This window comes from Grammomys surdaster, unplaced genomic scaffold, assembly GCF_004785775.1.
Source record: "Grammomys surdaster isolate TR1022 unplaced genomic scaffold, NIH_TR_1.0 125463, whole genome shotgun sequence".
NCBI lineage: Eukaryota > Metazoa > Chordata > Mammalia > Rodentia > Muridae > Grammomys > Grammomys surdaster.
The window spans coordinates 1,343,486-1,368,637 of NW_021620326.1; the positions used below are offsets into that span (position 1 = coordinate 1,343,486).

Here is a 25,152-nt window from a genome sequence, read left to right on the forward strand (position 1 = left end):
TGCCAGCAAGAGGTGGCTCTTTGTGTCACCCTGATGCCACTGGAGGAGACCAGCAGCCCCTCTTCCACTCTGTGCCCAAAAACCACGAGGGAGGGAAATTGTTTTTGGCTAATGGAGCGGGCGGTAGGTAGCCCTGGTGCTGAGTGTTTGTGTGGCAGTGCAAGCCAATGTCAGTTAAAAAGAAGTTGTGTTCAATCCTTTTTTTTTTTTTTTTTTTTTTTTTAAAAAAAGAGAGAGAGAGAGGAAAAGAATACAGTATGGGATTCAATAAATAAGAAAAAAAGTTACAAAATGATGCTAACTTTTCCCTTAATATACAAGAGAGAAGACAGGTTCATCTGGGGTGGAGGCTGTCCCTTCTCTTCCTCCCTGGCCAAGGCCTGGGATAAAGGAAGGCCTCCGTCAGCAGCTGGGACTTGAGAGAGATGCAGAAATGGGGAAACAAACGGAGGTGTAGAGCAAGAGGAAGACAGGATGGGTCCCTGGCTGTCTGCCTGTGCCTCCCACTATAGGCTGGAGGGCAGCCTGGTTCCTGAGTTGTGTATCCAGTTACTAGTGGTGGGGTCTGGCCAGCAGAGAGCTGTCCCCAGCCTACCCTGTGACCTTGGTGCCCAAGAGAAGACAGGCCCTGGCTTAACAAGGGTATTTGGGGGTGAGGTATGTGGCAGAGGCCCAAGACCTCTTAATATCCTTCAGTGGGGGTGAGGCATTTGTGCTGAGAGGCTTGGGCTGGGGGCCCAGGGCAGTGGGACAGGAGCCCTGAGCTGTGGGGGAGAAACACAGTGGGATTTAACTACCCTGATGTGAAGTGCCCAGGCACCTGGCCGGGCTCTGGAGTGTCTGCTGCACTGAATCTGAGGACTAACTTCACTCTGCCCAGCCCTTCTCTGTCCCAGCTACCACGGTGAGTCTGGGAGAGCCAGGCTACCTCTCACTTGTCAGTGCTGGCTCACACTCCCGGCAGGGGCCAGTCAGCAGTATGGCTTCGGATCCTCAGACCTCCCGTTTGTCTGCATACTCCTAGGCACACACTTGGAATGGTCACCCTCTGCCTCCCATCTCTGTGACTTAACTGGAAGTAGCCACGGGCCTTCTGTTTGAGGAAGGTGGGCCGGGGGACCCCCATGCTCCCAGGTTTCTGCAGTCCCTCAGCCAAACCGCTCCCGAACCAACAGCATCAACTTCTTCTTCCCCTTGTAGGTCTGTTTAAGGTTCTCTAAGAACTGTGCGAACTGGAGGTGCCCGTCTGGTGCCAGAAGGAAGGTCTCTCGAGCTTTGCCCAGGAACTCAATGAAGTCGCCATAGTGACGCGGGCTGATGTGGGTGAGGCGAGAGTGGCTGGTGGTTATGTACGCGGCCACTGCAGCGTCCAGCAGCTGGCAAAGCGGTGCTCTGTCAGTCCCGAGTGGTTTGGTAGCCCTGCGGGCCCCCAGTGGGCCCAGCCCGGGCGCCGAGAGCGTCCAGCGCCGTAGGATGTCTGAGAGCATGGGTGCACAGTGGACGCTGCGGATGATGAGAGGGACGATGGCTGACAACTCGTGCCGCCCCAGCGAGTGGCTGAGTGAGCAGGCCCACAGCACATCGTTGACTGCGGGGTGGCTGTCTTGGTTGAAGGCGATGCTGAGTTGCGCCAAGGCTAGTGTGGCCAGCTTGTAGGCCCGCAGAGGCAGGCCTCGATGCTCCATGTATCGTGCAACCGTGAAGAGGTGGGCGTGGCCGAGGCCACTGGCCGCAGCATCCAGCACAATCTGGTAGGCAGCCTCGAAGGCTGCGTGGTTCTTTTCACACAGGGTCAGGGCTGGCAAGGCGCAATTCTGGGGATCCTTCATGGCGCACTGGAGTGCCAAGGTGCGGGCACAGGCCCAGAGCTCCTCCCGCCCAGTCGTGTCTAGTTGCAGTCGCAGCAAAGTGGCATGGGTGGTGCCTGTCACTGCCACTATGGTGACTGCCTCCACGGGGGTGAACAAGGAGTACCAGTTCTTCATGACGCTCATCAGTGCCGGTGGGCCTGCGCAGGAGGAGAGGAACCGGGCAGAGTGTGCATCTGTGCAGCGAGACCCTGCCATTTCCCTTCCAACCCTACACCCACTGACTGCGTCCTCCGGGTTCACCATGCACACAAGGTTTTTGGGGAGGTTAATCTCACTGTGTAGCTCCACTTGGCTTCAAATTCAGAGATCCAACTACCTCTGCCTCCCAAGAGCTGTGATAACAGGTGTGGGTCATCATGCCCAGTTGTTTTTTGTTTGTTCGTTTTTGTTTATAAAGACAAGGTCTCATGGGGCTGGAGCGATGGTCAGTGGTTAAGAGCACTGGCCGCCCTTTCGAGGGTTCGGGTCGGATTCCTGCACCCACATGGTGACTTACTCATAACTTAAAGGGAGCATCTGGGCTCGACAAGTGCACATGTGGCACACAGATATACATGCAGACAAAATACCCATACATACAAAATTAATTCATTAATTAATAAAAAAAAAAACCAGACAAGCTCTCACATAGTCCAGGCTTCCCTCAAACTTGCTATATAGCTAAGGATCAACTTCCTGTCTTCCTGCCTCAGCCTTCCCAGTGTGGAATTAGTCACGACCACCACGTCCAGAGGGAGCAGGGCCTGGTGCAGGCTAGACCCGCACTCTATCAAATGAGCTACCCCCAGCCTTCCTTCCTCCCCCCGCTGAGCCACAACTCTAGCCCACGGAGTCTTGAGACACGGTCCTCCCTGTGCTCGGATTCCAGGTGTACCACCATGTCTGGATGGAAAATTTCCCCCTTTTCAAGGGAGCAAGACTGGGTGGCCTGAGGGGAAGCCCTGGGGGTGGCCAGCATCTGGAGCCTCCCTGGACTCCTAACTACTTCAGGCTGACCATCCACCAGACTACACCTCCATCCACGCCACCTGATGTTCCCGCCCAGGCTGGCCTAGAGCTGGTGACAGGGAAGGAAGGGCCTGCTTTCGTTTTGCTTTTATCTGTTTGCTTTGAAGCAGAGTTTTACTATGAAGCCTTAGCTGTCCTACACTATGTAGGCCAGGCAGGTCTCAGCCTACAAGTTCACCTGCCTCTGCCTCCTGAGTGCTGGGGTTAAAGGGCTGCCCAGCATGCCAGGCAGGGCCAGTTTTTCTGGTGCCTGTCTGATTTCCTCACCGGCCCCTCCAGGTACTTACCAATCTCTGTGGCACAGCTAACCAGCCAGCGAACCATCTCCCTGCGCCGCCAAGTCATCGTGTTCAATGTCATCCGCATCACCTGGAGGGAAAGGGAAGGAGGGGTCCTCAGAGTCCTGCTACGGCTTATGGCCGAGGGCCAGGAGGCTGGGGGGTGGGGGGCAGAGCTAGTGCCACAGAGCTGGGTGAGCGGGTCTCTGCCCTCAGTCTCTGGTTCTATGGAATAGAGATGAAAACACAGAATGGCAGGAGGTGCTAGGAGAGGCTCAGTGGTTAGGAACACTTGCTGCTCTTGCAAAGGGTGGGAGTTGGGTTCCCAGCACCCATGGTAGGCAGCTCATAACCACCTTTAACTCCAGCTCCAGGGGATCCAAGGCCTCTGAAGGCACCCACACATGTATGCACAAATCCACACACAACACAAGTCCTCTCATGTACACACTCTCACACAAAACTAAAACTAAAAATTTAAAAAAATGCATGTGGAGTGATGGCAAACGACTTTAGGCCTAGCACTCGGGAGGCAGATGCCAGCAGGTCTCTGAGTTCAAGACCAGGAGGAAAAAAAAAGAACTGCGAAGGTGGCTCAGGCTAGCATGGAACCTAGGTGTGACCCCAGTGTCCATGTAAAACAAAGATCAGGGGTGAGGGAGATGGCTCAGTGCTTCAAACACTTATAGCCCTCTCCCCAAGGACTCAAGCTCAGTTCTCAGCACCCATGTCCCAACTCCAGCTCCAAGGGATACCCTCTTTTCTGGCTTTCTTGAGTACTTTCTTGTACATGTCCATACTAACACACATACACATACATAAAAATAAATCTTTAAAGAGGAGAATCTATTGCATGGCAGGCAGTGCTGTGAAAATGAAGGTGACATGGCCGGGGCTCTCAGCACTGCTGGGACCTAAGGCTCACTAAAATCATACTTTTTAACAAACCAACCAGGCTCTCATTCTGGAAAGTTCCATACCTTGAGTCAGAACTTCAGCCCATGCCCTCTGTGACTTGCAACCTTAAGAAACCTCTTACATGTCTGCCTGTCCTGAGGCTCAGCCCTGACTCTGCCTCTGTGAGTCTGGACACTAGTTTCCTCTCTCCAGTCTCGCTGTCCCCTTACCGATCCCTAGACCTATGCAGGCCTGGGAATGACAAGTCCTACTATGCAAGTTGTCTTACATCGTCTCTTCCTTGGTGTGTATGTGCCTCAAGTCCACAGTGTGCCTGCATGTGGGGGTCAGACAGCAACTGTAGGTGTCTTACTCAGGAGCTATCCAAGGTGGAGCTTTTAATATTTTTTGGTTTTGGCACATGCCTTTAATCCCAGCATCTGAGAGGGAGAGGCAGGAGGGTCTCTGAGTTCAAGGCCAGCCTGGTCTATAAATGGAAGGCACAAGGCTGGCCTCAGCCTTGCCATCGCAGGAAGTGATACTGAGCTATAGCTCTTGCTTACAAGGTTCAACCCCAGGAAGCCCTGGCTAGCCCTACTGTATGCTCAGTCCCAGGGGTGTTCCTTATTGGCTGAGTCTGCCACACTCATGGCCCTTACTCTGTCTATATTTACCGTGTATGGGTGTTCTGCCTCCACCTATGTCCGTTCACTACACCTGTGTGGTAGCAGAGGCAAGAAAAGGGCTCAGATCCCAATACTGGAGTTAGAGCTGCCATGTGGGTGTTGGATCATGAGTCTTCTGGAAGAGCAATCATTTTAACTGTTGAGGTCTCTCCAGCCTCATGGTTTTATTTCACCCAGCAGCACCAAGAGGCAGCCACAACTCTACTGCTTTCTATTCTTCCTGGGGAGGGAACAGAGGACCTCGCACAACCTACTGTAGCCCTGCAATCACACCCGGCATCTGAGCTGGACTGCTTTTATTTTATTTTTTAATGGGTTTATTTATTTTTTGAGTCAGGGTCTCAAAATAGCTCAGGCTAGCCTCCAACTCTCTATGTAGCCAAGGTTGACCCTGCATTTCTGATCCTCCTGCCTACATCTCCTGAATGCTAGAACACACCTAGCTTATGTGGTGCTGAGGCTGATACCCAGGGCTTAGTGCATGTCAGCAAGCACTCTACCAGCATTCTCAGCCCTTCCTCTGCCCCCTCTTGTGCCCCCAGCCACTCACTTCAATCACAGTCCTGGAGACGGGCCCCAGGCACAAGCATCATGCCTACAGAGATCTCTCGTCGCCTTAATTTTGGTCTATAGCTCTGCCCTCGGCGGTAACTTCTGTGTCAGCCTCTGACCCAGGGGCAGGGCTCCCAGCCAGCCCAGGCCACACCCCCTCCCGGTGGTGCTAGCTGGAGTACCTGCAGGCCGAGCTCCAAGGCGATGCCCAGCAGCACGGTGTCTGGTGGAGCGTTGGCTGGTGTGGCTGTCTTGCAGGCATCCTGAGCCAACTTGAAGAGCAGGGCTGGGGAGTGGATGTTTTGCTGGACGGAGCCCAGAACCGCATGCAGCCACTTGGTATCTCCTGAGCAAACAGAGTAATAGAGGCCACAGCTGGAGTACCAGTGAGGAGGAGCTGGAGGAGCCCGCACACATGTATGGGATCCTGCACACAGGACCTCCTGTGTACGGTAGGAACTCAGCAATGCTTCTGCAAAGACGAAGCTCTAAGAGGCTGCATAACTGTTAGCTGTTCCCTCTGTTTGTAGGGCTAGGGATAGACCGACCTTGTGTGTTCATCATGTGTCTATATGCTGGCTTTGCTCAACGGTCACCACTGCAATAGAGTCTACACTGCCCCTGCTCTGCTCCAGGCACACGGGTCTGCTGTTTATCATTACCCTAACTTCACAGAGCTGGGCATGGAACCCAGCCTGGAGGATTCTAGGCAGGGACTCTGAGCTGTACCCCCAGCCCTACCAATCATCTCGTTCCTCAGACACCACAGCTGTGACCTAGCCTCAGTGCCTCTGCATTGGCTATATCCTTCTGCCTCAGATGGTTTTGAAAGACAGTATGGATTAAACTATGTCCTCTTTTTCAAATTCTTATGTTGGAAGCCCATGATGGGATGGACAGCTGGGTTAGATGAAGTCAGAGGCTGCGGCCCTGGGAGGGGTTGAGCACCCTTGTCAGAGACAAGGAAGAACTTTCTGTTTCCTTCCCTGTCCCACCACCACCACTTAGTGAGGACAGTTCACATAAACCAAGAGGGGAGCTTCATTGCCGACTGTCCCTCCTGACACCTTCATCTCAGAGACTCACACTGTAGCTGCCCAGCCTGTGTTACGGTGTTACTGCAGCCCAAGTGTAGCTCTGCCCATATGGGTGTGTGTTTAAGCTCCAGCAGGGAGTATGGCTCAGTGGCAGAGTGCTGGCCTAACTTACACAAGACCCGGGTCCCACCCTCAGGACCACAGAAAAAAAGACAAGGCTTTAGTGTTCCACGTGACACCAGTACCCTCTTAGTTTGTGCATGGTGATCTTCTCCTTATGTATGTCTGACAGTTCTGTGTGTGTTCATGTGAGTGTAGACACTAGTATATACATGTATGTATAGACAGAGTCAAGTCTGAGTACTATTCCTCAGGCACTGTCCAGCTTGAAAGAAAACAGTATTATTTTATTTTTATGTGTATGGTGTTTTGTCTGGTGCCTGCAGAGTCCAGAAGAATGTGTTGGGTCTCCTGGAACTAGAGTTACAGATGGTTGTGAGCCAATACATAGATGCTAGGAATTGAACTCTGATCCTCTGTAGGAGTAGACAGTGCTCTTAACCCCTGAGCCGCCTCTCCAGCCTTCCCCCAGCATCTATCTATCTTTCTTTCTTTCTTTCTTTCTTTCTTTCTTTCTTTCTTTCTTTCTTTCTTTTTTTTTTTTTTTGGTTTTTAGAGACAGGGTTTCTCTGTGTAGCCCTGGCTTTCCCCCCCGCATTTTTCAAGGCAGGGTTTCTCACTGGCATAGAGTTCACAATGAGGGCAAGACTGGGCAGCTGGCAGACCTGAGGGTTCTCTGTGTCACTTCCCCAGTGCTAGAGCAACAAGCATATGCCACCACACCAGCCTTTTTAATTTTACCTCAGAGACAAGTCTCACTATGTAGATCTGGCCAGCTTGAAACTTACCATGTAGACCAGATGACCTCAAACTTACTGAAATAAGCCTTCCTCTGCACCTGCCTCCCAGGAGCTGGGATGAAAGGCAGGGTACCTACTTTTATGCCCATCTTTTTATGGAATCTGGGGACTGAACTCAGGTCCTCTCTCATGCTTGTGTGGCAAGTGCTTTACCAAATGAGCCATCAGCCCCAGGCCACCTGTTTGCTTTTGTGGTGCTGGGGAGCTTGGGGCTCCACACATGCTAAGCAGGGTCTCTACCACTGAGCCCCAGGTCCTGGCTAGCTGATTATATGTCTTCTTCATGGAACATGCAGTGCAGGCAAGCTTGGGATTCATTGGGAGACCGTGTCTTAAAAACAGGCTGGAAAGACAGCTCAGTGGTTACAGGCACTGCTGCTCTTGCAGAGGACCCGAGTTTGATCCTAGCCATGTCTAGAACCCACATTGAAGCTCACAACCGTGTGTAACTCTACCCAAGAGATCTGATGCCTCCCTCCATAGGTCCATGGTGCACAGACAAACATTCAGGTAAACACTCATATATACATAAATAAATGAAGCCTAAAACAGAAAGAAACTAAAAACAAAAACAGCAAACAAGTGAAGGATGAGGAAGGGTAGAAAATAGAAGAGGGACAGAGAGGAAGTCAGGGGGACACCAGGACACTAGAGGGGCAGCTGTCACTGCCCTCACCTTTGGCAGCGGTCAGCATAGTGGAGGCCAGCTCACACTGGCGGGTCTCCAGGTGGCCAAGGATGAACCAACGGGGGAAGCGGTTACTCATGATGGAGTCCAGTGGGTTGGCGTGAGCTTCTCCAGCTGGGAATGTTGTCTCTAGCACAGGCAGCCTGGAGTAGGGGAGAAGAAAGCACAGAGTGAGCTGCCACCACTGCCTTCTTCTCTCCCCATGCAGACCCTCCCAGTGAAGTGCTGGGGGGGCCAGACTCAGTCTGTAGAGTCTGGCATGCCAAAGACCCTGGGCTCCATTCCCAGCACCATAACAACAACAACAACAACAACAACAAAATGGCTGGGATTTTAACTGCTACTATCACACAGAGAAGATATATACATCCTGCTAAGGGTGGGAAGGACGGAGAACTTGAGGCCTGGGCTCTGAGCTCAGTAGTAGAGCAGTTGCCTAATAAGCACAGCACCCTGCATTTGGTCCTCTGCTCCAAAAACAGACTAAAGAAAACAGGAGCTCATATATGGTTGCCATGTGAGTTAATACAACTGTCACAGAAAGCAGAAGTTCTGAAGTTCCTTGGAGACTAAACACAGAAACAGCCTCCACACAGGCATGTAAGCACATACATGCACATCTGTGTTCAACCCAGCAAGCTCACTGCTGGGCACCTGTCCACAGTAAATCAGTATGTTAAAGAGACAGGGTGCTTGCTACATACTGTACCCCAATTCACAATGGCCACAATGTGACAGTCAACACATGTGGACACAATGAATGGCTACTGAAAACGTAACACCTGCACACACCAGTCCTCTCAGAAGGAATGAAGCGCCACGGGGAGCAGCTCCACGGTCGGACGTTCACTGAGATAAGCCAGGCACAAGGAGAAACACCACAGCACCTCACTCATGAACAGGAGCGGGAGCAGTAACGAGCCAGCATGGCGGTCCACACCTGCCCTAGCAGGTCGAGAGTCTCAGGCCAGGGGCTGGAGAGATGGCTCAGCGGTCCTGGCTGCTCTTCCACAGGACCTGGGTTCAATTCCCAGCACCCATGACAGCTCACAACTGTCTAACTCCACCTTCAGAGCCTCTGACACCCTCACACAGACATGCAGGCAAGACACCATACATATAAAGTAAAAATAAATTAATTAATTAAAAAAAAGAAACTATTTAAAAGAGTATTAGGCTGCCGGGTGGTGGCGGCACACGCCTTTAGTCCCAGCACTTGGGAGGCAGAGGCAGGTGGATTTCTGAGTTGGAGGCCAGCCTGATCTACAGAGTGAGTTCCAGGACAGCCAGGGCTACACAGAGAAACCCTGTCTCGAAAAACCAAAAAAAAAAAAAAAAAAAAAAAGCGTCTTAGGCCAGTCTGCACAGAAAGAACCCACCCCAAAAAAGAGAGCAAGAAAAGACAAACAGTGGGGGTCTTCTAAGAGGGATGGATGGAATGCTGACTACATTAGAGTTTCTTCTGTGGTGTGGGCTGAGAGTTGGAGAGCTGCATCAGAGGGGTCAAGTACACATCCATGTCTTTATCACTATCCGACTCTAATTACCAACGTCTTCCATGTCACCATTCTCTCTCCCACCATGTCTCAACCATCTAGGCTTGAGATCCAGTCTTGTTATGCAGCTCAACCTGTTCTGGAACTTGAGGGCCCAACTCAGACTCACCATGCTGGGCTTACAGGCCTGTGATGATTAAGAAAATGCACTTCGGCCTGGCAGTGGTGGCACACACCTTTAATCCCAGCACTTAGGAGGCAGAGGCAGGTGGATCTCTGTGACTTCAAGGGCAGCCTGGTCTACAGTATAAGTTCCCGGACAGCCATAACTACATAGAGAAACTGTCTCAAAAAAACAAAAAAACAAACAAGACAAGAAAATGTATTTAAGCCAGGTGTGGTGACATATGCCTTTAGTCCCAGGACACAGGAGACTGAGGCAGGCGAATCTCTGAGTTGGAGGCTAGCCTGGTCTATAGATCGAGTTCCAGGCCAACAGGGCTACACAGAGAAACCCTGTCTCAAAAAAAAAAAAAAAAAAAAAAAAAAAGACAAAGAGAAAGAGAGAGGGGGAAAATGTATTTAGCTTTAGCCAAGTGTGGTGCTCCATGTTGATAATACCAGGTATAGACAGAAGAATCATGAATTCAAGGTCAGCCTTGGCTACATAGAGAATTTGAGGCCAGCCTAAGCTACATGACACTTTGCTTCAAAACAAAACTAAACCTCATTAGAGGGGACCAGACATTTAGCTGTCCTGGGAATTGGCCAGTCTATGACATGGAGGAGCTGTGTGTAGGTAGCAGATACCCCGTCTTAGGCCGTCCTCTAGCTGGCTCCAACCACAGACCCATGGGGAGCTCAGAAGCTACCTTTCCCTCACAGACCTCCCACAGGAGGGAAGAGGACGCTCCCACTCCTGCAGATGCTCTGGGGACCAGTGTGTTCTCAGAGAGCCAACCAGGTTCTGCCGGCCAGGCCAGTGCCTGGAGCTCCCACACAGCCTGTCTGCGCCCTCCACTAGCTTAAGATTGTCTGCCAGGTTCCCTCAAAGCCCACATGTGGAGTTGCGGGTTTCTGTCCAAGACCGTCCTCTTTCTGTTCTCTCTATGCCCAGGAGCACCATCTGCACGAGGCAGTCCTTGTCTGTACCTCGGCTCCACACGCTCTGCTTGTGTACCTGCAACCAACAGCACACTATCTGGTCCAGTTAGAGCAGAAGCATTTGTTGAATGACTTAATGCTGACACTAACCTATATGTATTTTAAACACGAATAGAAGTATAACTGCTGACAAAACACCTATGTTATATGGCACTGCTGGGCGCTGACTCCAACCTTAGAACATCCAGGAAACTGTCATACTGCTGCATCTTAGCCCCAGTGCAGGAAAACAGCTACCCAAGTCTCCACTGAGCCTCAGGTAGGCGAAGACAAACCCTCCTAGAAACAGCCTGCACCGTGAGCTTGTTCGGGAGCCCTAGTGTTAATCATTCTCAAGTTTACCAGCTTATACATTCCATTTAGCAGCAAAACACACACCCTTTTGCATGGGCCGTAGGAGGCCCTATTAAGACTGAGACCCAGCTTGGAGGTGGGACTCCTGGCCTCTTACTCCCTTCTCCCACCCTTACCTCATGGCTCGGAGCGCCAGGCGGAAGGCCAGGTCTGGGTCGTGGGGCAGCAGCGCAGTGAACAAGTATCGGGCACAGGTGTGCATGGGGACGCTCTCCCGGAAAATCACTTCTCCGAAGCCACTAAAAGGGCCTCCTACAGAGACAGGGTGAGTTCACTCCGCTATCCCTGCGCTCCAAATGCACGTGGAAGAGCGGAAGAAAAGAAGGGTCCCTAGGCAACACTGCGTACTGAGGGAGACCGAGGACACAGTATGAGGAGGTGCACCTGCCCTCGTCATAGCAATGGGGGACGGGGTGGGGGTAGGGTGGGAGAAAGACTTAGCAAAGAGCCAATAGGGCTAGGCCATGGGCGGGGCTAGGCCATGGGGCGGGGTTTATAATGTGCTGGGTTGACAAGTCATAGCATCTTTGGACCTCGGAGTAGACGACTGAGGCCAGGCGGCAAGGCCTCATTCCTGGTCCCACAGGGCTATACGGGTAGGCCGAGAGTGAGCTCACCTTCTAGCAGCAGCCCAGCCTGCTTCCGCAGCACTTGCACCAGCCGCTCGTCTAGCTCCACCTCCTCCAGCAGGGCCAGGAGCTGCTCTTCATTACGCACCACTTTGTCCTGGGCGTACAGTCCCTCTGGCAGAGCCCGCTGCTGCCCTAGTCCCAGGAGCGCCACTTCCAGTGCCAGTGCAAGGTAGGACTCTCCAGGGCTCCCCGGCACTGGCACGTGCTGGTAGGCCAGCTTTCGCTTCTCTGGGGCTGAGTCTGGGGAAAACACATCCAGAGCTGCTGAAACTAGCCCATTCCCCTCCAGTCTTGGCCCCAAGCTTGGTGACAGAAGTGGAGAGAGGTCCAGAGAGAGTCCCAACTCTCTCAGCCCCCTCACTTGACGCACTAGCCCTGCTAGGGCAATATCTGGCCAAGAGAGTTGGGTAACGGCCCTCCTGCAAGGGTTTTCAGGGTGGGTACCTGGGAAAAGAGAGTGAGGCTCCTCCTCCAGGCGACAGGCCTCCAGCAGTGCTCTGCAGAGGCAGCCAATGGGATCCAGGGGATGGCCCACCCAACCTTCAGTGCTTGTGACACCAGTAGCACCTTTCTGGAGCAGTTCTGCAGATGGAAGAGGTGGGCTTTATCCAGCCACCCAGTCAAGCTCTGGACACTTCCCCTCCCATCCCCACACCAGTCTCCTAACACCACCTGTCAGCCTGTGAGCCGCCTCGTCTTCCCGAAACATGCAAGGCAGTACTCTCTTCTTCTAGCCCTAACCCCTGCCCATCTCTGCAGCCAAGCTCAAAGGCGTTGAGGCCTCCCTAGGGGCAATATGAAAGGTCTATGATGGACACCTGAGTGTCCTGAGGGCTGGTCCTCCACTGACCTCCACCGATCTTGAACAATGCACCTTGCCTGAGCTCTGCCTGCACTGTCCCGAGGTACCTGGAGAGTCCTTCTGACTCCACCACCCTAGGGCCCGTTCTTCTACTCTTCAGCTCCATCAGCTTCCCTGCCAAGAACTCAGCCAGGGCCTTCCTTCTGTCCCCGGATTTAGTCACAGCATCTTTCCTTTTGTTCAGTGTGACTGGTGTATTGATTTGTGTGCATGCGGTGTATGCATGTGCACGTGTGTGCATGCCCATGCATGTATTGAGGATAAAGTTCACGGTTGGGAGCTCCCCTCCACCTCTATCTTTCCTGACAGGAGCTCTTCAGTGAAACTTCAGTCCTGGAGCCTGACTGCTGCCAGCAATGCCCTGTGATCTGCCCATCTTTAACTCCTAGCACCAGAGGACAGCAACATGCCCAGCTTTCATGTGAGTAACAAGGTATGCAAACTCAGACCTCAGATGCTCACACTTGACTGCCAGCACTTTACTAAGCACTTCCCAGCCCTGTTTTAATCTATCTGTCTGTCTATCTATCTATCTATCTCTATTTGAGATGGGGTCTCACATGGTCTCGATGGGCCTTGACCTCCGACCCTGAAGTTCTGACTCTCTGGCCTCCACTTCCTGAAGGCTAGGGTTAGAGGCATGGGGATGCCTGCCTTATACAGTGCTAAGGTAGGAATTGCATGCTAGCAAGCACCCTACCTGATAAAACACACCCTTCTCCCACATTTGTGTACTTGAAACACAACTCAATGTGCTGACCATGTTTAAAAGTGAGCAAATTCTACATCAAACAATTCAGTCTTCTTAGCTTCCCTCTCTCTACCCTGCAAGCGTATCTTGAGGGTCATGGAGTGGAAACCTGCCTACTCCAGGGTCTGGAAGCCTCTACCTTAACCACCCTGCCTTGTGTGACATGTGGATTAACAGAAGGAATGCCATCATTATTCTGAGGCAATGGCCCTGTGAGTAGGGGTGGCCACTGCAAGGTACAAACCGAGGTTCCAGAGGCAAATTGTGCTGTCTCTTGGGAACTTGTCCTAGAGCTGGACATGGCTGCTAACAGTTTAACCCACTCCCTCTCTTTTCTGCTTTCTCTGGAGACCCAAGGCAGAACTGCACCTGACCCCACCACACAGTGCTTTTCTAGGACAGAGTCCTTTCTGCCTTGGGGTAGCAGTTCCCGGACCCTCATGAGGCTGGTGGTGTCTTGGGCTCCCGTACCCCCACTCACCTTTTCTCTGCTGCTTGTAGCTCTCAAGCTGGTGTCGCCGCTGCAGCCGCAGGGTGTTGATTATGGCACATGCTAGCCGCAGAGCCTTGTGGGGATAACCGTGGGCGCGCAAGGTATCCACCCGTGCACAGGCGGTAGGGAAAGGTTCGCCCAGCCAGATGGGGTGGCCCTGAGGGTCAAAGGTTGGCTTGTCGCCTCCCACATTGCCAGTGAGGCTGGGGCCACAGGAATCACTGGCCAGGATCCTCTGTAGGTGGCTGTCATTCCAGTGCAACTCTCCAGCCTGCAGTGCTCGGCTGAAAACTGTCCGGCGGGGGCTGGTGGCTGCCACCTCCTCGTCATCCTCTGAGCCTGTGGGAGACATGCTCAGTGTGGCAATGCTGGTACTGGTGGTCAGCTGGAGCCAGCTCTCCCGCTAGGTGCCAACCCCGAGTTCCACCCTAGGCAGGCAACGGATGTGAGTTCTTGAAGCAAATCTTCAAAGGGAAAGTGGGGCTGGCATCTGTCACAGTGCTGACACACAGATGGGAGATGTCCCTTCCTTTTCTCCTCCATCCGTCTCTTTGCTCCTCCCTGACCTCTCTGTTGTCTTTCTTCCATCTCCTCTTTACTGGCCTCGCCCACACCCACATCACACCCCTCCTGCTGGGTCCCTATCCCTTTCCCAGTCTGTTTTCTCACTGATCCTTTGCTAGCAGGAGGCCCAGTGAGCATGCACCTCACGGCCCTTACGATGTCGTTACTCTTGCCCTAGGTACTTGCTCCCTCTGGCTAGCCCTCTCATCTCTCTCACCCTCTCTCTCCTGGGACACAGTGCAGTGACAGAAGGCTGGACTACAGTAAGTGGTGATGGTTTTGTTGGAAACAGATAGTAGGACCTCTTCCTACCTGTCCTGGAGGTTAGAGCAGGCTGCAGGCTGGGGGTGTCCGAGGAGTAGTTGCCTTCTTCCAGCGGGCACACATCGAGCTTGTCCCACGCGCCGAGCAGCTGCAGCCAGCCTGACCGCTCGTCTGGTTTGCAGTGTGGGCTCAAAATGACACAGACCCACAAAGCCCCTGAAGAGCAGACAGAGACTCAGTCTTCAGGCCAACATCATTACCACAGGCTGACAAGCCGCTGCTGCAGCCTAGTCAGGCGTCCTATCCTGAGGATGGTTGCAGTTCAGGCTCTCCTCATATTGTGGTAAGGAAAGAAAACAGGGCCAGTGAGAGGGCACAGTGGGTAAAGGTGCTTGCTGTCAAGACTGACAACTCAGGCTCAGTCCCTTGGATGCACACAGAAGAAGAGAACTCCACAAAGTTGTCCTCTGACCTACACACGGGCACTATGGAATCCCCACACATATGCACACAATATAAATAGATGCTAACTTGGGGCTGGGGAACTGAAGTATGCCAGAGAAACCACTCGTTCTAGGCCACACTGCATGTGAACTGCAAGTCAGGACTCAACCCTGTTTGTGCTAGTGGGGTTTTTGTATAGTTTCTTTCTCCTTTTCCACACTGCCTTTATCATCTGACACAGGGCACAGCAGCAAATGGGCAAAATACTGTACATACGGTAAATTCAACCCACAATCCAGCTTTTCTTTTTCCCTTGGGATCTCTCTTCAAGTGACTATTAAGTTAAGATTGGTCTTTGCTCTTGTTTTGAGGCAGAGTCTCACTCTGTAGTCCAGGCTAGCCTGGAACTTATCACTCTCCTGTCTCAGCCTCCAAGGTGCTAGTATTACGGATATTTCCACTAGGCCCCCATCCATATTTTCACATTTTGGAATGGCGAGGAAAATATTAAAAAGAAAAAAGGTTATTTTGTGATTTGTGCAAATGATACAAAGTTCAAAGAACCCTGAGTAGCTACAGGTTGCACACAGCTATAACCAAGCACTCGGAAGACTAGGCAGAACTGAGCCAGCCTGGGCTATACAGAGCAAGTCTGTCTGAAAACAGAACGTGTCCATAGCTATGTCTTATTGTAAACTTCCCACGTATACTGTAACTGTGCACATATGGTGCTGTAGATGACCCTGAGGCCTTGTTCCCAACACACAGACATACAACCACTGGCTATACCCCACCCAATAGGACACAGGTCTGGCTGTTCTTCTGCTACACTGGTGGGGCCCAACACAGCTGAAGACACGACTTAGTTTTGTAAAACTGTGAGTTGTGGCGTAGCCTACCTAAAGTCCTCAGCCCCACATTAGAGGATCCAGCATCTGCTGATTCCATGAACCATGGATTGAATTGAAAGGATGTTAAAAAATAAAAACAGAAACAAAAAACTGTCTTTACTGAATAGGAACAGCTATCTTTTTCTTATTATTCTTCTTCAATCAATACAATGACAACTATTTCTGTAGCCCCGACTTTGTACTTTTAAGTCAGCTGGAGGTAACTCTGAGAATACCAAGGACCCAGTGAGTCCCAGCTCGGGGTGCAGTACATGCTTAGGAAAACCTGGGGTTCTATTTTCAATCTCAATCAGTCAATCGACCAATCCATCAATCCAGCCATCTGTGGTGGTGACCCCTCCAGTACTTGGGAAGTAGAGGAGGAAAGACCAGGAACTCAGGGTCATCCCTAGCAACACTGTGAGCCTGAATCAAACCAAACCAAACCAAACAGGGTATGCACAGGTTCTTGGCAGCACTGGCTTATTTTATGTCAAGGTGTTGGGCATCCCAGATCTCTATGCCCTGGAGGATTTGGGACTAATTTTCCAAGGACACCATGGGACAAAGCTGTGTGGCACTTAACCATCTACGTAAGCATAGACCCTTCCATCTACCGTGAACATACCCATGCACATTTGCTGGAGCTGGAACTCAGCATTTCGTGCATGCAAGGCAAGCCTGTATCCACTGAGCTATATCCCCAGCCCTAGACATATAACATTAATCAGGATCCTCCCTACTGGGTAGTAATCCCAGGAGAGCCAGAGTTTTGTGTTTAGTCCTCTCTGGGAGTTCCAGCACCCAGTAGGGTGGCTGGCATGTTGGAAGTGCTTCGTCATGTTAGGTGGGGGAGAGCCGGGGCACAGATGCTATGAGTGGGAGCCAGGGTCTGGCCTTACCCAGCTCGTCCCACAGCTGCCGGCACTTGTCTGTCATGCCAGCACCCTGCTGCCGCCACAGGGCCAGGCGAGGGTCCTGCAGGAACTGCTCAGTCATGAGGATTAGCATGCGTGCCCCATTGGAGTCCCGTGCCCGCAGCATCTCCCGCACCTGCGCAGAGAAGCACATGGTAAGAAAGGGAAGTGCATGTGGGGCCTCCGCCCTGCCCATCCCCAGCCTTGGCACCTTGCTGAACATGGAGCGCAGCTGCTGGCTGGCCCCATAGTGGCCACCATTGGACAGCAGCTGCTTCACCTGCTCTTGGATCTGCTCCTCATCCAGATGCCAGCAATTGGCATCTTCTGTGCCAGCACCCGCTGTGGGATCTGGGGCACCTGGGGGTGAAAGACAAGTACAGAATGGGAGAGACGGTGTCCACCCTTCCTCTGGCCATTTCTAAATCAATAATCTATCCCATCTGATCAATAAGCAATCCTACCACACTAGCAACCTACCTATCAACTCACCACCCGTTCGTTTATCCAACCGTCTATCCACCATTCCCTTCCCTCCACCTAATATTCCAGAATTCCACCTGTCCATCCATGCATTAGTTCTGACCACTACGAGCCCTTCATTCATTCATGTAGTCAGGTACTCAGTCCATTCGTATATGGAAACACCGTATGTATCATTCATCTTCCACAAAACACCAGGCACTCATCCATTTCCTCGTCCATCATCTTCCCAGACACCGCCCCTCCGTAGTGAGCCAGTTTCTATCCATCTCCTCCTCTCCACCCCAGCTCCTCCTCCACACCCACATCCCTTATACGGCCTAGTTCTCCAGTCCTGTCTCCAACCCGCCTACAGTGTGTGTGCTCATCCTATGATGCCACTCAAAACATCAAGCCTTGGATTCATCCATTGATCAACCACACTGTCCACTCACTGAGGTACTCCACTCACTGAGGTAGTCACTGAGGTACTCCAAACATGCTTCCCCTCAAACCCGCCACTCCTACATGCTCCTCCCAGAATGCCTACCCATGGGTCCCTGGTGTGTGCACCTACCGGTCTGTCTGTCTTTCTTATGTTTTTTTAAAGACAGGGTCTCACTCTGTAGTTTTGGCTGTCCTGGAACTCACTATGTAGACCAGGGTAGCCTCAAACTCACAGCAATCCACCTACCTCAGCCTCCTGAGTGCTAAGATTAAAGGTGTGTGCCACTATGCCTGGCTACCCACTGGCCTTTTGAAACGCCCCGTGTAGGCCATCTCTCCCCAGCTGCCCTTCCAGTGATCAGTCCCCCACACTACACTGTACAGAGCTACCCATCCGCTCATCCCAATATTCTCCCACAGCATCAGTTCACCCTCGTGATGCGTCACGACCTGGAATCCGCCAGCATCCCATGACCAGACAGCTCCCACCCACTACTGTCTCCTTTCTACCATTTTAGCCAAACAAGCCAGCAGCAGACCCTCCCGTCCAACAACCCCTGGAATCCACACCTCATCCATAACTCATCATGATACTCACCTTTAAGCCTTTACCCTGGGACTCCAAGATACCTTAGCCTGTGAGGATACCTCACCCTGGCACTGACCCTTCTACTCTTGCCTACTGCCTCCCCCACTTCCTTTCTCCCTCCCTCCCTCCACCCCCCTTTTCTCTCAACATGAGTCAGGGTGGCACTATGTGAATTTCAGTCCACCTCAGCCTCCCCAGTCCTGAGATGACAGGCCATTGCCACCACAACTTCTCTATCTCTAACTGCTCAGGTGCCTGGGGTCAGACACCTCAGGATGTGCCTCTCTTGGTGTATAACCCCCAAAGCGGGGCGTAATGGCACCCACTCCGCTTGCTTCTGCATCACGGCCCCTCCTTCCCCTACTCACCATGAACCAGGTTGATCTCAGAGCCCAGCAGGAGGATCTCGTCAGCAAGACGCTGGGCGGTAGGTAGCACCTCAGTGTGGTGTGCACTGATGAGATACTGCACAAACTTCTGAAGCTGGTCTCGGTTCATCTGTGACAGGGTCTCAGAGATGGGTAGCCGCAGCTCTACCTGGCGTGCATGGCGGATGCGGTACAGTGACAGCGCCACCACATGGGCGCAGTAGAAGAGGTCTCGGTTATCGCAGCCGCAGCTCACAGAGGTGATCTTGCAGCGGTCAAAGCTGATGGAGACGTGGTAGAGCTGCTCAGGCTCCCCTGGGCCCCCCAGTTCTCGGATATTCCCACTCAGGTGGAACCCTAAGACAAAACACACAATGAGGAGACTGGATCAACCCAGCAAGACCTTGATGCACGGTTCTGCTGAAAAACCCAGTGCAAATCACTTAACTTACTCTTGCCTCAGTTTCACCATCTCTTCACACACAGTAACAACAATCTCCTCATGCCGTTCTAATAACTAAGTGAATTACTCACAAGCAGTTAGAATGGCTTGATAAGGTTGAGTCCCAGACAAAAATCCCTGTTCTTTTTTGGGGGATTGCCTCAATTGTTCTTCACCTTGTTTATTTACCTTTGGTTTCTGAGACAGGGTTTCTCTGTGTAGCCTTGAGTGTCCTAGAACAGGCCATTTAGACCAAGCTGGCCTCAAACTCACAGAGATATGCCTGTCTCTGCCTCCTGAGTGACAGGATTAAAGATGTGAGAAAAGTCCAAAAGTGGCACTCAACAAAAGTCATCGACACAGCGGCTGGCCCCTTTTCCCTGTCCCAGCCTACAGCCAGGGTAAGATGCCCAGACAGGAGCTGTCAAAATGGCGGCTCCTGTCAAAATGGCGGCACCCCATAGCCCTTCATAGCTCTTCAGCATACAGCAGTCACAAGAGCTGTCCACAATGACACATCTCCTTTCCCCCTCAGCAGGAGCTCTTCCTCCAGAGCTGTCCACGGTGAACACCTTCTTTTCTGTCTCGGCCTAAGACCTTCCTGAAACACCACTGCTGGAGCTGTCCACGGTGGCAGCACCTCCTCTCTAACCTCCCTAAGCAGTTCCACAGAGATGGCTCCTCAGCCAAAGCTGCCTGTGGCCCAGAAGGACTTTCCACCTTAACCCATGGGCTTGATGCAGTGAAAACAGGGTGAAAAAAAAAAAGGTTCCAATCCCTGAGCAGAAAAATCCACTAATCCCTGATCTTCCCACAAAACCCCACCAATCCTTGAACAGGAGAACCCACCAAAGCCTGGACAGGAAAAGCCACCAATCCTTGACCTCCCTAAGCTCGGGACTTGAAATCCCACCAATCCTCAATCTGGAAACTTCTGCCCTGAAAAGTGTCACCACTTCAGAAATCCTATAGCCCTGCCCTTTGTTCATTTCCCTGCTGTCTGCTTCTGGGACCAGAGCAGCCATCCTCGGGTTTATCTGTCCACACCTAGACCCTCCAATAAATCTCCTTCATGAGGTTTCCTGCCTGACTCTCTCATCAGAAGAAACAAAGAAGAAAAGCAATGAAGAGAAGGAGGGAAAAAGGAAGAAGCAAACCAGTGGAACAGGACTGAGGCTCCTGGGCTCCTCAGCTCAGCTGGGGACCCTCCCTGGGAGGAGGCTTCCTCTCAGAGCTGTGTGGCTCCTGGGCCCCCATGTCTCAGGATGCCCTTACACTGGCATCTTTTCCCCTCAGAGTTTTATGGTTCCTGGGCTTCCAATTCCCAGGATACTCTCCCATCTGAGCAGAAACACAGTGAGCAACTGTCCTAGGCCTCTGCCTTATTCTTTGAGGCAGGTTCTTTCCTTGAACATGAAGCTAGTCCCTTGGCTAGGCTAGCCAGCTAGCCACAGAGATCCTCCCAGTCTCAGTGCTGTGGTACAGACATGTAACACCGTCCATGGCTGCTGGGAGACTGAACCTCGGTCCTCATGCTTGAACAGCAGGCACTTTACCAAATGAGGCATCTCCCCCTCTGCCCTGTCCTTAGTCTAATGATCAATAAACAGTGTTATCAACATAGACACAATGTCTGAAATGCTTTCACCAGCCCTTGGGTTGCTATGGCTACAACAGCTCTAGAAGCTCAGAACTTCCTAAAAACACGCCGAAGGTCTGTGGCACTTGAGGGCAAGGGGATGATGGAGCGAGTCCTGGGCACTCCTGGGTGTCTGTCAGGCTCATCAGACTGGTTGGGCAGCCTGATGCAACCTGCGTCATGCAAGGCATGGCTTCCTCATACCAGGGGTGCCCATGGGGCCTGTGACTAGGTTATGCCCAGGAAAAGGGGTACAGAGGCTGCCAAGCAGGGTCACCCTGGCTGAGCCATGGCTAGCTATCATGGAAAGCCAAGGACAAAGTCTGACTCATGTTTTGGCTCAGTTGCTACTGGTCCTTTTCCATGCTCAATGCTAGCATCTAAGGTCTTTCCTCACCCTCCTCCCTGTTTCCCAAATCCAGCCTTCTCTGGTCCTTTTCTTTTCTTCTATTTCAGAACTACTGGGTGCACTGTCTGGGGTGCACACTGCCTGGGGTGCGCACTGCCTGGGGCTCAGAGCCTGTCCTCTTCTCTGGCTCTGACTTTTGCTCCTCAGCCTTACTGAGGCCCCTGATGTGCGACACCAGCTCTGAGGGCTGACCCCAGATGTGTGCATTCTCTCCAGGATCCACTGCCTGAGGTCTGAGCCTGCCTGAGGCCTGACACTTGTTTATTTTGCTGTTCAGTAGTGCTTTTTAAACTTAAGTAATTTTCCTCATCAGCACACAGTAATTGTACACATTCATGATGTATGTTGCAGTAACTCAATACGACACATGGTGATCAGAACAGGTAACTGGCTTTTCCTGCTTCTTCAACAGTGATTATTTCTGTGTTTGGAAGCTTCCAACTTCTTCCTTTTACTTCTTTATAAAATACACAATAAATTTTTGTTAACTATAGTCACTCTACTGTTCTACACATGGCTACAAACCTTTGATCAGGATCTCTCCAAGCACATGGCTACCTAGGCCTCAAACTCTCCCAGAAAGCTGTGCAACTAGCTTCTACCTGGGTCTTGTGATCATTCTGTTTGTTGTTGAGACAGGGTCTCACTATGAAGCCTTAGCTGGCCTGGCCCTCACAGAGATCCATCTTCCTCTGTCTAAGGCATGTGCCATCACACTAAGACTGCTTAGTCCAGGCTGGTTATGACCCTGAGACCCCCTGGTGCTGCCTCCTAAGCACTGGGGTAATAACTGTGTGCCACGATATCCAGCCTTCGCATGATTTGTCCCTTGGCTTCGTACGCCACTGCATCACAGATGCCCTCTGTGTGAGGTCAGGGACTGTCTCTTCCTGTGGCCAACCCTCTGGCTCTCCCTAGGACCCTGCTTCCTCCACAGTTTCTTCCATTCATCAGCTCAGCTGCCTGACATTCTTCACTGTCAGCTCATAATCCTGTCTCTCTCCAGCTGAAAGCCCAAATTCTAGAACTGTCCATGTCTCAATCCCTACAGCAACCCCCAGTCTGGGATCCAGCACTAGCTCCACCTCTCTCCTCTTCTCTTACCTGGGTCTTCCTGCCAACGTCTGGTCCTTCTGTACCCCCACTTTCTGCCTCACCTTCCTCTCCCTGACTCTCCCCTAAGTCCTGTTCTCTGAGGTCTACTATATCCCTATCTTCAGTACATATTTTCTGCCCCCACTGAAACAGGATCTTACTATGTGAGCTCAGGCTGGCCTCTCCATCGCCTGCCTCAGCCTCTGCTGTGCTCTTTCTAGAGAATGACACAGTATCTCACTCAACCACACCAGAGCCTCAGAGCTGGTGGCTTGGAAGTTCCCCTGTCCCTGTCCCACCTCTGTCCTACAGCCCCCCCTCCCCATCTCCCCCCCCCCGCAGGGTGGGGTGCTCACTCACCCACTTGTAGCACTCGATCCACAGCCCCACTCTGTAGCAGGTGCAGCCCACGGGTGAATGGTACCCGAGTGTCCTGCTCGCCCTCTGGGGGCTGGTAGCCCAGTGATGAGTACATACAGATCTCTCGCTCACTTCGTGGGAAAGACCAGAACACAATGCGCTTCTGAACTGGCTCTGGCACCCGGGAGAACCGTTCCTCCACCTGTGGGAAGCGCTGGTGGGTTAGAAACCTGGGATAGAATCCTGGCTGGGCTGTTTATAAACAGCACAACCTTGGACACCACCTGACTTCCCTGAGTCTGTCTTCTCAAGTATAAAATGGCAGTGTGACAATCTCCCATCCTATGGAGACTGGAAGATAAAATATACACAAGTGAGCTACGCATGGTGGCGCACCTTGAAATCCCAACTACCTGGGAGGCTGTACTTGTGCCAACTAGTTCAACACCAGCTTGGGTGACAGTGAAACTCCCAGCATCAGCATAGTTTTCAATACAATAGTATTTATATTTACAACAGTGCCCAGCTCAGAGTTAGCACTCTAAAAGTTTTACTGGCAGGTCCCAGGGGTCTGGGGTAAAACCCTCCTAAGCTCGGGCTCTGTGCAGGACAAGAATAAGTTAGATAGGAGTGTAGGCATAACCAAGGATGTGAGTTCCTAGCCTTCCCTCTGTTAAGCCCCTTATGGAGATGGCCCTTATGGAGATGGCGTCTGATCTTCACAGGGACACAAGATGCTGAAACCACATTACTGGGTCAGTGTCAGATCCTCAGAGCCTGAGGGGTCAGAGTGACAGTATGAGAACCTGAGGGGGTCAGCACTACTATATTAGAGATGGAATGATCGCAGCTCTTCAGGATCCCTAACTCAAGGAGCTCAAACTCCCAAGATCAGTTCCACCCTGGGTATTTTGCCTCCTGTTCCTCTTCTGAGAAAAGCCCCTTGGAGGGAAGAGCTGACCTGCCATCCCCTGTAGACTTCAAGGAATAGAACCAGCATTTGAGGCTGTGATCCAGTCTGAGTTGGCTAGTGACTGGCTGGGTGACCTTGGGCAAGTTTCTCAACTTCTCTGTGCCCCAGTTTCCTCAAAGTGAGAACAACTCCCAAAGGGCCCCAGAAGCTTTCCAGAGTTCTCCTAGCACCTGTCTGGGCCAGGGCAGCTCCGGGCCAGTCCTGAAGACAGTTTTCGGGTTATTCTGTACATGTCACACAGGGTGAATAGCAGAGAGGCCCTACCCAGGTTTCTATGAGAAGGGGGAGTGGGTGATTGGGCTCCTGACAGTTGGCAAATGACTAAGGAGGGGTTTTCCGGGCATGAATCAGAGCCTGCTTAGTCCACCGTCAGTCCAAACCCATCCATCCTAACTCAGGAAGAGTTGGGGAGCAAAGAACACCCTCAAAGTCAGACTAAAAGATAACTGTATGGGACTGAAAGGAGCCTCTGCCCCTTCCCATCTTCTTGGGGGACCCTAAGACAGGGAGAGGGGATTTTCGGGGCTCCACCCACAAGTCACAGAGGAGGGGTTCCAGGAACCTCTGCCTATGTATCTATCCCAATCTTGGCTCTGGAATAGCTGGAGGGAGGGGGAAGGGTGGAGGAGGGGCACAGAGCCCTTCCCTCAGTGACCCTGCCTCTTGTCCCACAGTCGGGGGATCTGGAGAGGACTGGTGGACTCTGGAAGCTGGAGCACAGGGATAGAGGGGTGTCATGTATAGGCCCAGCAGAGACGGGGGTCTTCTTCCTGGAGGGTGGGACAGGGAAACGCTAAGGCAGGAGTGGAGCAGCGTGGGTCTCTGGGCTGGTGTCTCTCTTGGAGAAGAAAAGAGGTCTGAATAGGGACCGGGAGGGTCGCAGGCAGAGAGGCTCGGGGTGTGGGGACGGGGGGTGGGGCTGGCTGCTGGGGAGGGAGCGAAGTGTGAGGCCTGGGGCAGGCCGGGGCCTTACCTGCTCGAAGGCCCAGCTCTCGGCCACCCGCTTGGCGCTGAGGTCCAGCAACGGCTCGGGGCGGCTGCGACGGGCCCCGGTCACGGGCTCGTCCGCCGCCGGGCAGCCCCGGCTGCGCTTGGCCGCCGGGGGCTCCATCCGGCCGAGCCGGCCGGACGACGCGGCCCCTTTAAGACTCTTCACAACAATGAAGCCGTCTTAGCAGCCGCTGCCTCCTCAGCCGAGGCCCCGCCCCCACCGCCCTACTTCTCCCTTGCCATTGGCTGACTTTGAAGACCCGCCTCCAAGAAGCCGCTGTTCATTAAACAACCTCTACGTCCGTCTTTTCTGTGCCATCCAATAAGAGGTCGCAAGGAGAGTCGCTGTCCATCACGGGGCGGTATGGGCCAATCAAAGCGAGGGGACCCTGCGGCTCTGCCTTGTGAGGAGTTTCGGGGCGGTCTCATGTTCATTCACAACATTCCTTCCCCGCCCCTTTGGGCCGGCCCACGAACCTGGCGGCTGGGGCTGCGCTTACACACGGCTTTGTTTACGGAGGGTCGCTTCCGGCCGCCTCCGGGCTGGGGTTGACTCTCTCTTGGCTGTGTGACCCTAAAAACTCATGTAACCTCTCTGGGCGACTGGTAG

General features: G+C 52.5%; 1 protein-coding gene across 1 annotated transcript; it reads right to left on the reverse strand.

The window, feature by feature from the left end:
• Positions 1-246: 246 nt before the first annotated feature.
• Zswim4 (zinc finger SWIM-type containing 4) lies at positions 247-24,695 on the reverse strand. Its single transcript, XM_028786279.1, has 14 exons — positions 24,526-24,695; positions 22,580-22,781; positions 18,635-18,991; positions 16,980-17,128; positions 16,754-16,904; positions 14,566-14,733; positions 13,678-14,028; positions 12,028-12,165; positions 11,569-11,823; positions 11,068-11,203; positions 7,926-8,080; positions 5,475-5,638; positions 3,167-3,248; positions 247-2,008 (listed from the first exon to the last, which is right to left on the reverse strand). The coding sequence occupies exons 1-14, from the start codon at positions 24,661-24,663 to the stop codon at positions 1,149-1,151; spliced, it is 3,306 nt and encodes a 1,101-aa protein (XP_028642112.1). The 5' UTR covers positions 24,664-24,695; the 3' UTR covers positions 247-1,148.
• Between the last annotated feature and the right edge of the window lie 457 nt (positions 24,696-25,152).